Below are 16,013 nucleotides of genomic sequence, written 5' to 3' on the forward strand. Positions count from 1 at the left end.
TAACCCCACTAGTACTGAATGGCGCCTCTGGACAGAGGGGCAGCTCCGGATCTGAGGGGCAGCTCCGGACTGAGGGGACAGCTCCGGACTGAGGGGCAGCTCCGGACTGGAGGGGCAGCTCCGGAGCTGAGGGGCAGCTCCGGATTGAGGGGCAGGCTCCATGCTGAGGGGCAAGCTCATGATGAGGGGTAGCCATGCTGAATGGGGCTCAGGCAGCTCATGACTGGCGGCCGGCTCAGGCGGCTCTGGACTGGCGGGCGGCTCAGGCGGCTCCTGACTGGCGGGCGGCTCAGGCGGCTCCTGACTAGAGCGGGTGGGCTCCTGACTGGCGGGCGGCTCAGGCGGCTCTGGATGGCGGGCGGCTCTGGCGGCTCCTGAACTGGCGGGCGCTCCGGGCCAGACAGGCAGCGCAGGCGGCGCTGGGGCAGACGGGCAGACTCTGGCCTGCTGAGCGCAACAGATAGGCCTGGTGCGTGGTGCCCGGAACTGGTGTACCGGCTAAGGACACGCACCTCAAGCTAGCTGCGGGGACATCAACAGGGCGTACAGGGCCTCTTGCGAGACGCCACAGGAGGCTTGGTGCGGGGTTGCCGGAACTGCGTCTAAACCGGGCCGGAGACACGCACCACAGGGCGAGGCGTGAGAAGGAAAAGGGCATCTGGGAGTACCGCACAGGAATTGGTTGCGTGGGTGTTTGCACTGGTGGTACTGACTGGGGGAGTGGCAACCGGAATATACTAGGACCGTGAAGGCGTACTGGAGCTCTTGAGACAAGAAGCCTGCCCAACCTTACCTGGTTGATATGCTCCCCCGTCAGCCCAGGCCAGTGCGGAGGTGGAATAACCCGTACTGGGTTGTTGCGGCCGAACCGGGGACACCATTGCCGTAAGGCTGTGCCATTACACCGGCCCGAGGAGACGCACTGGAGAACCAGATTGCGTTGAGCCAGGCTCATGGCACCTGGCTCGATGCCCCACCTAGCCCGGCCGAATAACGAAGAGCTGGGATGTAACCACCGGGCAATGCACACGTACAGGAGACACCATGCGCTCTTCGCCATAACACGGTGTCTGTCCGTACTTCTCGCCTCTCCACGGTAGCCCGGGAAGTTGGCGCAGGTCTCCTAACCTGAACTTTGCACACTCCCCTCTAACCCTGCCCTCCCAAAGAAATGTTTTGGGCTGTCCTTGAGGCTGTCTCTCGCTGCCTCCATTCGCCGGTATCCTCCTCACATTGGCTCCATAGAATCCCAAGCGGCGCTCCGGCACGCCCCTGGGTCGACCGACCACCTTCTAATGCTCTTCCCAAGTTGTAACACAGTTCAGATCATGCTGCCAGCTATCTCCTCATAATGCCGGCCTACTCTGCTTTTCGCTGCCTCCAGCTCTGCCTTTGGGCGGGCGATATCCCCTGGCTCTGCCAGGGTCCTTTGCCGTCTAACTCGTTCCCCATGTCCATTCTTCCATAAAGCGCTGTGTGCTGCTTGCTGCGCTGTCCTTACCACCGCTGCTTGGTCGTTTGTTTTGGGGTGAATTCTGTAATGGCTTCCCGTCGGTAGAGGAGAGGCAGGACCAAAGCGCAGCGTGAGTATTACATATTTATTAAATATTTTCAATAAATGAACAAAACAATAAACAGACGAAAACGCCAACGAAGCCTATCAGTCCCGAACTAGAGAACACAAAACAGATGAACGCAAAGAACAGGAACAATCACCCACAAACCAACAGTAAAAAAGGCTACATGAATATGGTTCCAATCAGAGACAACGTTAAAACACCTGTCTCTTGATGGTGAGAACATGATCAGGCCATAAGAACAAAAACCTAAAACAAAGAAACACATTAACATAACTACACGCCACCCAGTCTCAGTCCTGACCAACTAACACAAAGACTAAACCAAAAGGAATAAGGTCAGGAACGTGACAACATGTCACTCAATCAGTCTTTAGTTCCATGTGTCAAACAGATATTTAAATTATATAAACCAGGAAATCTGAAAGAGTCCCCCTGCTGATTTAGAGCTGTCACGCCCTGACCTTAGAGATCCTTTTTATGTTCTCTATTTTGGTTTGGTCAGGGCGTGAGTTGAGGGTGGGTATTCTATTGTTCTCAGTTTTCGTATTTCTTTGTGTTTGGCCGGGTGTGGTTCTCCAATCAGAGGCAACTGTCATCGTTTGTCTCTGATTGAGAACCATACTTAGGTAGCTGCTTTTTCCAACTGTCTTTGGTGTGGAAGTTGACTTTGTTGTAGGGCCATATAGCCTTTAGCTTCTCACGGTTTTGTTTCTTGTAGGTGTCTTATTGTTTTGTTTCGGGCAATCTTGTCTAAATAAAGAACATGACGCTCACAACGCTGCACCTTGGTCCATTCATCCAACAGCATGACAAGACCCGAAATGAATAAATTGCAACAAAATAATAACAATGCTTTAAGCAATATAATGCAAGAAGTCTTACCAAGACGTGATGCATATCAATCAAATTGTTTTTATAAAAATAAGACCTCACAAATAAATGGAAGAAAAAAACGACACGCAGTAACCAGTCAAAAGTTGTAGACACCCACTCATTCCAAGGGTTTTTCTTTTTTTACTATTTCATACATCGTATTGAATGATATGAAGGACATCAAAAACTATGAAATAAGCACTATAAGGATCATGTAGTGACCAGAAAAAGTGCTTTAAACAAATCAAAAACATATATTTATATTTGAATTCTTCAAGTAGCCACCTTTGCCCTTTGATACACTTTGCTACACTCTGCCATTTCCTCAACCAGCTTGATCTTGGAATGCTTTCCACCGTCTTGAAGGAGTTCCCACATATTGTGAGCACTTGTTGTGCTTTTGCTTTCACTCATGCGGTTCCAAACTCTTCCCAAACCAATCTGAAATTGGGTTTGACAGGACATGATTTTCCACCAGTCCAATCTCAAATGGCCCGTGTTCTTGGCCCAAGTGGCACGTCTGTCTTTCATTATTGGTGTCCATATAGCTAGTGGTTTTCTTGTGCATCGAAATCGACCACGAAGGCCTGACAACCAGTCTCGCTCTGAACAGTTGATGGTGAATGGTGTCTGTACTTGAAACTCTGCTGAAGCATGATTTGGGCTGGCAACATTTCTGAGCGTGGTAACTGTAATGAACTTATACTCTGCAGGAAAGGTAACTCTGGGTTCTCCTTTCCTGTGTGAGAGCTCATGAGAGCCTTTCATTCATAGCGCTTGATGGTTTTTTTTGCGACTGCATTTGAACGAAACTTTCAAAGGCTCATATGAAATTTTCTGGATTGACTGTGACCTTCAATGTTTGCCTTAAAGTAATGATGGTCTGTCATTTTCTTTGCTATTATTTGAGCTGTTATTGCCATAAATATGACTCTGTCATTTACCAAATAGGGTTATCTTCTGATACCACCCCTACCTTGTCACAACTGATTGGCTCAAAACGCATTAAGAAAGACAGAAATTCCCACAGAATTAACTTTTTACAAGCAACTCTGTTAATTGAAATGCCTTCCAGTGACTAACTCATGAAGCTGCTGTTGAGAGAAACCCTGCCCAATAATAACATACATTTCGATTTTTTTACCCTCTTTTGGTTACTACATGATTTCCATAATGTGTTATTTCATAGTTTTTGATGTCTTCACTATTATTCTACAAATGTAAAAATTTGTCAAAATAATAGAAAAACCCTTAATGTGTGGCGTTTTACAAACTTTTGACTGGTACTGTAGCTTATACATAATTAGTGCTTTCGGACGTTTTGAATGGGCCTTTTTCTATTTCAAAAACTTTGGGAGCTTTCAAACTTTCCATCTGAAATAATACATTTTAGAAAAATTGTTGTATAAATGTACTAAAGCAAAAATATATACAAATAATACATCTATCTGAGCAATTGCTTTAGAAAGGGGGCACAATCGACAGGGATGTCCCCTCTCCCCTCCTGTTTGCACTGGCTATTTGAACTGCTTGCAGCAAGAATTAGACAGGACCCAAAGAAAGGATGGCTTGCCAAAGTTTTTTGTATTTTAATTTTCAGTAATACCAATTGCTCCCACCAAAGACTTTCTTTTAAAAAGTACACTCGTTCATAAAGACTTTATATGGCCAAATAAATCACAGAATAAAAATGAAAGCTTATTATCTTCCTAAGTCTGGCGGATGGTTTTAACCTTCCAGACTTTGGTAGCTAAGACTTTTTACTTGCAAGCAATATAGTTAAATGCACAAAAGAAGAACAATGGTTACATACTGAAATGCTCATCGCTCATCCAGAATCTTTTTACATGTAATTTTCAAGGCCAAGCTAAGAATGAACAATTATAATTAAGAACACTAACAACAATGGAAGAATGAAACCTATTCTACTACAAGAACCAAATATCCCTCCTAAATAACCTTTATGGAACAATCCTTGAAAGCTTTTCAAAATTCACCAATAAATTGGTCACATGGAAAAATTAAACTATAGAACCGTAAATGATTGGTAACAGGGAAATATGCATTTTTTCCATGACAGAATAGAAAGTCATGACCAATTGTAGATGTTTTCAAATACATGCACACTTAAAAAGTTACATTTCAGCAACATTTCGGATTTGAAATAATTTGAACATCAGACTAACGCTTGGAGGAATCTAATTTGAGCAGAAAAAGGGATGTTCATAATGATAGGGAAGATATCACAAAACCTTGCAAGAGAGTATACCAAACTGACATGCTTGGGAAAAAATATGGATGGAACGATGGAGGGAAATTTGGATTGCACAACTGGTACGACATGAAAGTAAACTAAAATGTACGTCTTAATCCAGTATAGGCTATAAGAAGTGTTTACGGAAGAAAAAAATTCACAAATTCTACAGCACTGTATCAATCTCAAGAGAATGTATAAGTGTCTGCCTTTTTTTTATTTTTACCCATCTACGAATAGTGCCTTGCTGGCATTGGAAAACGTCCCTGGTCTCAACTGATGGACCTACAGATAATTGTGTGTGTGGTACAGAGATTGGGGTAGTCATTTCCAAAAATCATGTTATACTATTTTTGGGACACAGTGAGTCCTCAATACTTCTATGTGGAACTTGTTAAGCACATTCTTCTCCTGTACTTATTAGGGCTTGCCATTAAAAAAATGTTTGAATAGTTTTAGCTTTTAAATAATTTTGTTAAAAACTAAATTTAGCTGACATTATGGGGTAATTTTGTGTTTAAAATTCCGGCTTGTAACACAACAAATCGTTGAAAAAGTTAAGTGGTGTGAATACTTTCGAAGGCAATGTACGGGCCAAACGCATTACAAACCAATTGAAGAAGAAGACGACTTGAAGTGGAGAGGATTACTTGAAACTAATTAGGTTTCACACTTTATCCTTTGGATTAATTGTCGGAGTAGAGAACACACGATTTTGTGTGATCTCAAAATATTGTCAACATTCTGAATGAAGTTGGGCTTGTCAGTGAAAGCCATCTAAATCTGTGAGGTAAGATGATGTGTCTTAAGTATAATTTTTTTTTTTTGTCAACCTCTCTCCAGATGCACGCACTCAGCTCATATGTCACCAGTAGGCCTAGCAAAGTAATTGTTAAACCCGTCATTTGTGACATTCATTTTTGTTCATGTTGATATACACTGAACTGAAATATAAAATGCCAACATGTAACGTTTCAATGAGCTAAGATTAAAAGATTCCAGAAAGTTTCCCTTATGCACAAAAAACCATATTCCTCAACTTTTGTGCACAAATTTGGTTACACATACCCTGTTGGTGAGAATTTCTCCTTCACAAGGAAAATCCATCCACGCTGACAGCGTGGGCATTCAAGAAAATCCTGCTTAAAAAGCATTGATCATTACACAGGTGCACCTTTGCTGGGGACACTAAAAGGCCATTCTAAAATGTGCAGTTTCACAACTTCAGACAGTGGTATGGCGTCATGAAGGGCGAGCGGTTTTCTGATGTCACACCGTGTGGAACAGAGTGCCCAATGGTGGGGTTATGGGTATGGGCAGGCATGAAGCTATGGACAATGAAAACACAACTTGATTATTATTGATGGCAATCAGCTTCTGGCGACCCAGTTTGATGTTTCATTTAGAATATGGTCAAGTCAAAGGGAGCGGAGTAAAGAGAGATTTAATGTTTCATCCAGGCATAATTGTCTGTCTTATTTGCTGGTCTTTAGGCCTATTATTTACTTAGCTGACGAGTGGAAGTTATAAGCTTGCTTGTTGCCATTGGCCTATAGGCCATCTCTGAGTTTTTTTGCGCTCCGTCTTTAGCCCCATATGGATCATGTGCTCCATATTGGCAGGAGGCTGTTGTTCTCGCCTTAATTTAGCAAAGATTTGTATCATTTTACTTCAGATTTTTATGATTAACCACGTGACAATGCTTTTTGAGAAACTAAAACGTTATTATTGAAATGAAACTGTTTACAAAAATGCTCAATACAAAATAATATAACTGTCATGCAGATTGGTAGAAATGTAGGTAAAAATTGTTAAGCTTCCCCAAACTTAAAACTCACGGAGCTGCCTATGGTTCTTTAAAAAAAATGTATATGCACAAATAGGAGATCCGTGGAAAAACGTGCACCCCTATTTGCTATAGATATAAAAGGCCCGTCAACTGATTTTGTTCTGGCACTGGCCTGTGCTCTATCCCACCTGGACAAGAAGAATGCATGTGTAAGAATGCTGTTCATCAGCTACAGCTCAGCTTTCAACACCAGGTATGAACCACACCCTGCCAGTACGTGGTCCCGACAGGTGGGTAAATCACTGGGAAGCCAAGCCAGTATAAAAGCCATATTAAACCTTGTTGATGATATTGCGTTGTTTGCTCTTGTTAACCCATTCGTTCATACGCCACCGTGTATATATTAAGGCCGTGACAACAAAAAAGACAAGTCACACAGTTGGCAAATAGAATTCACCTAACATGGCATTTGTTTCCATCACAAAACGAGAGCAACTATCGTCCGGTGAAGTCCACCAAAGCAAAATTTTTGCATGTAACAGTTATATTCGAAGGTATTGATAAAGCCCTTTTTCCATCAGCCGAATGGTCACAAAAGCACTATAACAGAAAACCCGCCTAAAACCCCAAAACATCAGGCACATGCAGATGAGACAGCACGGGGCTGGGAAAAAACTCCCTAGAAGAGGAGGAACTAGAAGAAAACAGAGAGGAACAGGCTCTGAGGGATGGCCAGTCTTCTTCTGGCTGTGCCGGGTGAGATTATAACAGTACATGGCCAAGATGTTCAAAAGATCATAGATGATCAGTAGGTCAAATAACAAAAATCACAGATGGCTGTAGAGGCTGCAATAAGGTCAGCACCTCATGAGTAATCGTCAGTTGGCTTTCATAGCCCAAGCATTGAAGGAGACAGGCAGGTGCGGTAGAGAGGAGAGTCAAAACAGGCAGGTCCGGGACAAGGAGCACGTCCGGTGATCAGGTCAGCGGTTTCATAGCCGCAGCAGAAACAGTTGAAACTGGAGCAGCAGAACGACCAAGTGGACTAGGGGACAGCAAGAGTCATCATCCAGGTAGCCTGAAAACATAGTTCCTAGGCCCATTCCTCCGGAGGGAGGGAGAGGAGAGAATTAAGGGAAGCACACTTAAAATTCAACAGACACAGGGTAAGCACGGAGAACTTGCCAGATAAAAACAGACTACCCTAGCCCCCGACACAACTATTGAGATAAATACTGGAGGTGAGACAGGAGAAGGGTCGGAGGACACTGTGGCCCGTCCGCCAATACCGCACCCCAGACAGGGCCAACACAGGAGGATATACACCCAACCCACTTTTCCACACCACTAGAGGGATATCTTCAACCAACAACTTAACTACCCTGACGGACAATTGGGCCCAAGGATATAAGCCACAAAAAGATCTTCCCCCACGGCACGAACCTGAGGGGGGCGCCAAAACCGACAGGAGAGTCTACGTCAGTTTGACTCAACCCTCACTCAAGTGACGCACCCCTCGCTAGGGCGGGATGGAAGGAGCACCAAAAAACCCAGTGTCTCAGCCCCTGTAATAGGGGTTAGAGGCAGAGTAATTCCCAGGGGAGAGCGGAACCGGCCAGCAGAGACAGCAAGGGCGTTGTTCGTTGCTCCAGCTGCTTTCCTTCACCTTCACACCCCTGGGCCAGACTACACTCAATCATAGGACTACTGGAGGAGATGAGTCTTCAATAAAGACTCAAGGTGAGACGGTCTTGCATCTCTCACACATGGATAACACGAACATTCCATAAAAATTGAGGCTTCTATAGAGAAAGCCCTGCTCTTAGCTGTTTGCTTTAGAAAATTTAGGACAATAGAGGAGGATTTCGTCTTGTGGACCGCAGTGTAGGTATCTACGGCAGTGACCAAATCGGAAAGATAGGTAGGAGCAAGCCCTGTAATGCTTTGTAGGTTAGCAAGTAAAACCTTGAAATCAGCCATTGCCTTAACAGGAAGCCAGGTAGAGGGCTACACTGGGTAATAGGATCACATTTTTTGGTTCTAGTCCAGGATTCTAGCAGCCGTGTTTAGCACTAACTGAAAGGTTTATTTAGTGCTTTATCCGGTAGCCGAAAGTTAGAGCATTGCAGTAGTTAGCTATAAGTGACAAAAGCATGGATTCATTATGTCGACACACATGGGCTTCCAGGAGGCTGTGTTGTGTTGTTATGTGTGTGTGTGTGTGTGGGTGTGTGTGTGTGTGTGTTGTGTGTGTGTCGTGTGTGTGTGCTGTGTGTGTGTTGTGTGTGTGTGTGGTTGTGTGTGTGTGTTGTGTGTGTGTGTTGAAAAAAACGGGAAAAAACTTCAGCCAGTAAATAAATTCATGAAACTCTTTGAGGAAAATGAGTTCTGATATTAAAAGCAAATTAACGGACTCTCTTAAATCTGCGTATTCCCTCAAAGCCCAGTTGTCCTGAGTCTGCACAACCTCTGCCAGGACTAGGACCAAGAGAGACACTCAAGTGTTTAAGTACTATATCTCTTGACACATTGATGGAAAATAATCATGGCCTCTATCACCTTCAAGCTGGCACTACTGGGACCGCTATTCCAACTAACACTACTGAAAGGAGCTTGCTCCTGTGCTTGGCCCTCCTTATGTTGAAATAATAAACGGCTCTCTATTCCACCGGAGTGTGTACCAAAACTCACTCAAAATGGCAGTTGATAAAGCCTCTCTCTGAAAAAGCCAAGCCTTCGATCCAGAGTGTTACTCGGTTAACCGAAGCGGATAATCCTGGGAAATAATGTGTCGGTTTTCCAGAGACCATTGGTAGCACAGAAAATGTCTCTGCCAATTTTTACGAATCCAATGGAACCCCTGTGGATGCAAAAAGTCGCTGGCGAAATCCACAGGGATTCTGTGGATTCCCCATTGAATCTAAAAAACACCCAGCAGGATAAGAAACCCCAAAGTATGCATGTAATGAGTTTGGTCCATCTCCTTCCATCTTTCTCCCAAAAACATGTCTTCCCTCCAAAAAATGGTACATCCATATTTTCTCCTCCTGCAGGCTGCTGATAACTGGTTGCTGACGAGCTGGTCCTGGGGCTGGCTGCTGACGGGCGGTCCTGGGGCTGGCTGAGGGGCAATCTCATCCTCTTCTTCCAACTCACTGTTCAGCTCCAAATTGAGAGACATGAATCCTCATAATTCTGAAAATTCTTTAATTCTTCCAAATTGGAAGATGCTCCTTCCAACTAGTATCTCCCTGACAAAATTATTTCTAAGGCCCTCTGAGCAGAGATTATTTTTGCCATTACTGATTGATTGTGGGTAAGGAGCCACACATGCAAGCTATGTATTTGTTAGTCCCCTTTGGCCCAATTTGCATCTGGCTGGGGTAGAGTGTGGGAAATATACTTGCCATTTTTTACAAGTATCAATCAATAAATGTATTTGTAATAACTATTGCTGCAGGTTTCCCGCAAGACATTTTGTAGTTTCACACACTACAAAGGGTAAAGAGTGCCGGAGAAAAAGCGGGAGAACGGGCAAGACAGACTGTAAAGAAGGTCTGGGTGTAGCTGGTGCAGACGGAGTCAGGAACAGCAGAGATGATTTAATAAAAGTAACTTTACTATCAAAAATTACCAAATACATATAGTAATACAGCCCACACAATAGGACCGAATAATAAAAAAAATGCCACAAAAACCATGGGGAAAACAGAGGGTTAACATAATGAACATGTAATTGGGGATGAACCAGGTGGTGTAAAACAAAGACAAAACCAAATGGGAAAATAGAAAAAGTGGATCGGCGATGGCTAGAAGGCCGGTGACGTCGACCGCCGAACACCGCCGAACAAGGAGAGGACCGACTTCGGCGGAAGTCCGTTGACGACAGACAGTTCTTGGTGCTATGTTGAAACAGAGGCAGCCCCAGGGGGAGGAAGACAAGAGCACACAGCAAACTTTTTTTCTTAATTTTCAGCTACAGTTTGGACCCGAACCCCACATTTTTTATATAAATGTGTAGGGGTGCACAGTGTGTACCAATGAAATATGTGTTTCTTTTTACACATCTCACAGAAAATGAGCCAAGGCTCAGGTCTCAGGTTGGAATTTTTTTATTGGCATTTTTCTTTTGGTAAAACTGAAAATGGTCCCCACGACCCGAACACTCACACCAAAGGGTTTAATGCCTGTGAGGCTGTGGTTCCAAACACAGTGGAGAGACTAGCAGAGGAGATAACCCACTGGGAAAAACCTGTGATTGAATAACGATTGTTTCCATGTAAATGTTCCAATAAATAATAATATTGTGATGAGTTGAATCAATGTGTAAAACTGATGGATTTGCCAAAAGTCATCAAAGTAAAGGCATTTAGATTTTTTTCCTCTAACATTTTTACTAAATCCTATGGTTTTGTGAAATGTTCAGTTGATTTCCTGTTGAATCCACATTAGTTGACAACTCAACAACATTTTTTATCAAAACAGACGTTATCAAACTGACGTCTGTACCCGGTGGAAGAGTGCAACCATGACCCAGCAAGGTAAAAAAGTTCCTCCACTGTCTACTCAAATCCCTGCCGTTTGAAAATCACTTAGTTTGTCTTTAACCAAATAATATATTTAATATAATCAGATAACACATCCAATGATTGCAAACTCTCTTTTCTAAACTAGAAACCTGACTAATTATATTTCCTCTACTGATTCCTACATTGATATCACTCAGTCTGGCTTGGTCTAGGCGTAAGTTGCTCCGCTGTGATTGGCTGATGACTGACAGCCATTTTTCTGTTCTCTCTCTCTCCAGGTATATGGCCCAGCTCTGAGTAATTCCTTTCACATTACAGCCCACACACACACACAACACTACACACAACACCACACACACACACACACACACAACACACCACGCTCCAGTCATTTCACAATAAACCAGGACACAGGACAGATCTGACTGGGCCGTGGTAGGGTCCGTTCACACTACTGACTGAGGGTGGCTGTGGTAGGGTCCGTTCACACTACTGACTGAGGGAGGCCGTGGTAGGGTCCGTTCACACTACTGACTGAGGGAGGCCGTGGGTTCACACTACTGACTGAGGGTGGCCGTGGTAGGGTCCCGTTCACACTACTGACTGAGGGAGGCCGTGGTAGGGTCCGTTCACACTACTGACTGAGGGAGGCCGTGGTAGGGTCCGTTCACACTACTTCGAGAAAAATAATGCCAGAAAAGAAAACATGATTCTAATCAATAATTCTGCCAGCTAGGACCAATGAAATGGCTCTCTCTCTGGTGTAGTTTTTTTATAGAGTGAACGGAGCCTTACTGTGATACTGAGATGTATCACAACTGAAGAAGGCTGTATTACTGTACGAACCTCATGTCGACTCAATGACAACGTATCAGTTAGTGGGATGTCTGTGGAAATACTTATTTTTCTGACCTGTGACTATCAACAGAATAACCAACAGAGCCTTACATTTTACATACCTGATTTAATGGCTACTGTAACTAACAGTAGGGTCATCATACAAGTTAGTGGGACAATGGTCATGAATGATGTCTGACTTTGGAAGTAGGTGTGACTGAACGTAACAATACCCAAAAGAGCCTTCCATTTCACTTCATCTGCTTTCTCTCTTAACCAAATCATTCCTGAATATTTTGACAAGTCTTTAGATGGAGGTTTGAGGTAATTCAAGGAATGTACACTGAGTGTTCAAAACATTAAGAACACCTGCACTTTTCATGACAGGTGAATCCAGGTGAAAGATATGATCCCTTATTGATGTCACTTGTTAAATCCACTTAAAATCAGTGTAGATGAAGGTTAGGTTAAAGAAGGACTTTTAAGCCTTGAGACAAATGAGACATGGATTGTGTGTGTGCCATTCAGAGGGTGAATGGGCAAGACAAAAGATGTAAGTGCCTTTGAACAGGGTATGGTAGTAGGTCCTAGTTTGTGTCAAGAACGGCAACGCTGCTGAGTTTTTCACGCAGTTTCCCGAGTGTATAAAGAATGGTCCACCACCCAAAGGACATCCAGCCAACTTGACACAACTGTGGGAAGCATTGGAGTCAACATGGGCCAGCATCCCTGTGGAACACTTTAGCCACCTTGAAGAGTCCATGCCCTGACCAATTGAGGCTGTTCTGAGGGAAAAGGGGTGGGGGGGTGCGCAACTCAATATTAGGAAGGTGTTCTTAATGTTTTGTTTTACACCCAATATATCATATTTTCTACAAACAATGATACAGCTTGATATGACTTGATGCCACTAGCTTATGGTATTTTCACCTATAAATGTGTATGTTTATTTCAGCTACTGATTTGCATTTATGAAAATGTTGCACATAATAAACAGACACCTTATTATTATGCAGAATTTTGAGCTTACACATCATTTATTGTTTATGACAGAACTGACGTTTACTCCCAGAGAGCAAGAGACACACTTTTATCTCGTGAGTATAGAAGAGTAAGACAAACCTGTTGTTCTTGAACATTGAGACCATTCTCAAACTCTTCTCAAAACCCCAGTGACAAAGTTGATCCAAGCATACATTGCATACATTGCAATTTTATGAATCAGCTATTGTCATTGGGCACATTTGTTTTGTGTCACCCGTTGTACTTTTTAGACGATTCCATTTGTCTTAGTGACATTTTCACCCACCTGGGGAACCAGGCGATGTAAAACGAGTGCACCCAATGTATATAATGACACATTTTTGGTCTTTCATTCATTCCGCTTCCTCCCAGCAGTAACAGTCTGTGGGCTATGGAGTGACAGCAGGCTCAGAACTGGGCCATATACCTGGAGGGAGAGAAACAGGAAACATCAGTCAACAGCCAGTCTAGCGGAGCAACTTAAATTAGGCCCAGACCAGACCAGACCAGGCGATACACAGGAATGTGCTGATGTGGATGGAAATATAATTAGTCAGGTTGAGAAAGTTTATAATATTTTGGAGGTTTTTAGTTGATTATCCCAATAGGATAATTTATTTGTGTGTGTGTGATTTTCACGAGCTTAGATTTAAGAAGATAGTAAAGAGCTTCTTACCTTACCTCCTCCCTTCAGGGTGCTCAATGCCTTCTAGATGACAGTCTCACAGGAATTTACATCGTCAATCAAACAATCAAAGAGTGAAGTCAATAAATGATCATGATTTATTTTGTCACAATCAATCTGGATAGTGATGCTGTAATCAAACCGTGCATTAATCAGGTTCAGGCGTGTTGTTCATAATACTGATTTGTCGCCTGGTGGTTCAGATCGGTTTGTGTTTTAACCAACTCCACTGTGTTCCTTCATTGTCATGCCAAACATGTGCCCAAATGACAAGTTGGCTACGGCACATACAGTACAGTATGATACCATGCCAACTCAAATAGGAGAGACGAGGGAATATCAGGATTGTGAGAAATGCAGAATATAACGTTTTCTTTCATGCAGTATGAGTTAAATAAGCACCTCAAAAGAGTCGAGAGTAGCAAACACAAGGGAACTTTCACACAGTGTAATTGGTGTGTGTTTCTTGTGTCATGCAGTGTGGGGGTTGACCCACTTGTATGTTCCCTCGTAGCGGAATCCCACCCTCCTCACGAGCTCATCCGCTTCATTTGGTCCACGACTGAGGAACAACAGGGACAGATAGAGGGTGGAGGAGGAACAGGGACAGATAGAGGGTGGAGGAACAACAGGGACAGAGAGAGGGTGGAGGAGGAACAGGGAGGAATTACCGATGCGACGCAGTATTAGATCCGGATTGTGACGCGGATCACTATGTCAGTGTGTACACTAGATAGAGGGGTGGAGCGCCAATCACTAGATCGGACACTCCGATACGCAGGCCACTGGATGGTTAACGGAGCGACCGCACACGTTGGTGTACATGCTTTTCACTGTATGCTGCGTGTCGTGAGGAGGGACAGGGAAGTGAAGAGGGTGTGACCAGGAAGGAACAGGGGAACAGCAATGGAGACTTTTAAGGACGGAACAGGTAGAGGGCGTGGAGGAGGAAAGGTAGACACGTTGGGTGGAGGAGCGCACACAGGGAAGAGAAGGGTTCGGAGGAGGAACAGGGACAGATAGAGGAGTGTGTAGGGAACAGGAATTAGATACGAGGGTGAGGACGCGAACAGGTAAGAGAGTGGACGGAAGGAACAGGGACAGATAGCGGTGGAGAAGGAACAGAGGCAGCAATAGTTTGTCTTAGGGTGAGGAGGACCACTTTGCGCGACTTACTTGATAGAGGGTGAGGAGGAACAGGTAGAGGAGAGAACAGATAGAAGGGTGCGAGCGAGGAACATGGGACACCGATAGAGGGTGGAATGGAGGAACAGGCGACAGTTTATAGAAGGGTGGAGGAGGCGGGACAAATGATAGAGGGTCGTGCTGGACTTGTGGATGGATAACATTGGGACAGGTAGATGGGTTTGGAAGGGAGGCTTGAACAGGGATTTTCAGAGTTGGTTGTGATTGAGCTGAACCAGGGACAAGGTATGAGGTGTACCTTTCGGACGAACTTAGGGACAATGGTAGAGGGTGGATTCGGGACAGGGACAGCTGTAGTTAATGGTTTGTTGTAGAGAGAGATAGGGTATCGATGGAGCGATGGAACATGGGACAGGTAGAGGGTGAGTGAGAAACAGGACCAGAGAGAGGGTAGGAGGAGGAACAGGGACAGACTAGAGGGTGGGACGGACACAGGGAGCAGAGGGAGGTGAGGTATTGGAACGCAAGTTGTTTGAAGAGGGTGGAGGAGGAACGGGAGGACAGGTGAGGAAAGGCGAAGATAGAGGGTAGATGGGAACAGGTAGAGGAGACAGAGAATGAGGGGTGGAAGGAGGAAACAGAGGACAGAGATGAGGGTGGCAGGAGGAACAGGTTGATGAGGGGAGAGGAACAACAGGTGACAGATAGAGGAGTGGCAGGAGGAAAGGGGGGGAAATCGTGTGGAGGGTGGAGGAGAACAATAGAGGGAGAGGAAACGATAGAGGGTGGAAGGGACAGGGACAGAGAGGTGTGGAGGAAGGAACTGGAGAGAGGTTGGAGGAGAACAGGGTAGAAGGGAGATGAGGAACGGGACAGGAGAGGGTGGAAGGAGGAAAGAGGTAGAGGGTGGAGAGACAGGAGAAGAGAGGACGGCAGTAAGAGGGTGGAGGAGAACAAGGGAAACAGATAGAGGGTGGAGGAGAACAGGGAACAGATAGAGGAGGGATGGAGGAAACAGGGTAAGGTAGAGGGTGGAGGAGGAACAGGGAGACTGAGGAGAGGGTGGAGGAGGAACAGGGAACAGGATAGAGGGTGGAGGAGGAACAGGATACGAGAGAAAGAAGAGGTGGAGTGAGAATAGGAGTCGGTAGGACGGAACAGGGACATGATAGATGGGTGAGGAGAGAAACGGATGAGTGGAGGGACGAGATAGAAGGGTGAGGAGGAACAGGGACATGATAGAGGCGTGGAGGAGTTGAAACAGGGGCAATAGAGGGTGGAGGAAGGAAGCAGGGGA

The 16,013-nt window shown here is 44.7% G+C and overlaps 1 protein-coding gene and 1 pseudogene across 1 annotated transcript in view; one reads left to right on the top strand and one right to left on the bottom strand.

The window, feature by feature from the left end:
• The window catches only part of LOC111966823 (ceramide kinase-like), a 38,010-nt gene extending 25,130 nt beyond the window's left edge, over positions 1-12,880 (top strand). Inside the window, exon 14 of the mRNA XM_070444586.1 lies at positions 11,489-12,880. Coding sequence (XP_070300687.1) covers positions 11,489-11,525 — 37 coding nt within the window. The 3' untranslated portion in view covers positions 11,526-12,880. The remainder of the gene's footprint in view (positions 1-11,488) is intronic.
• The window catches only part of LOC111966825 (glucose-6-phosphate 1-dehydrogenase-like), a 28,088-nt pseudogene continuing 24,955 nt past the window's right edge, over positions 12,881-16,013 (bottom strand).

This window comes from Salvelinus sp. IW2-2015, linkage group LG7 (genome assembly GCF_002910315.2).
Source record: "Salvelinus sp. IW2-2015 linkage group LG7, ASM291031v2, whole genome shotgun sequence".
In the NCBI taxonomy this organism is placed as follows: Eukaryota; Metazoa; Chordata; class Actinopteri; order Salmoniformes; family Salmonidae; genus Salvelinus; species Salvelinus sp. IW2-2015.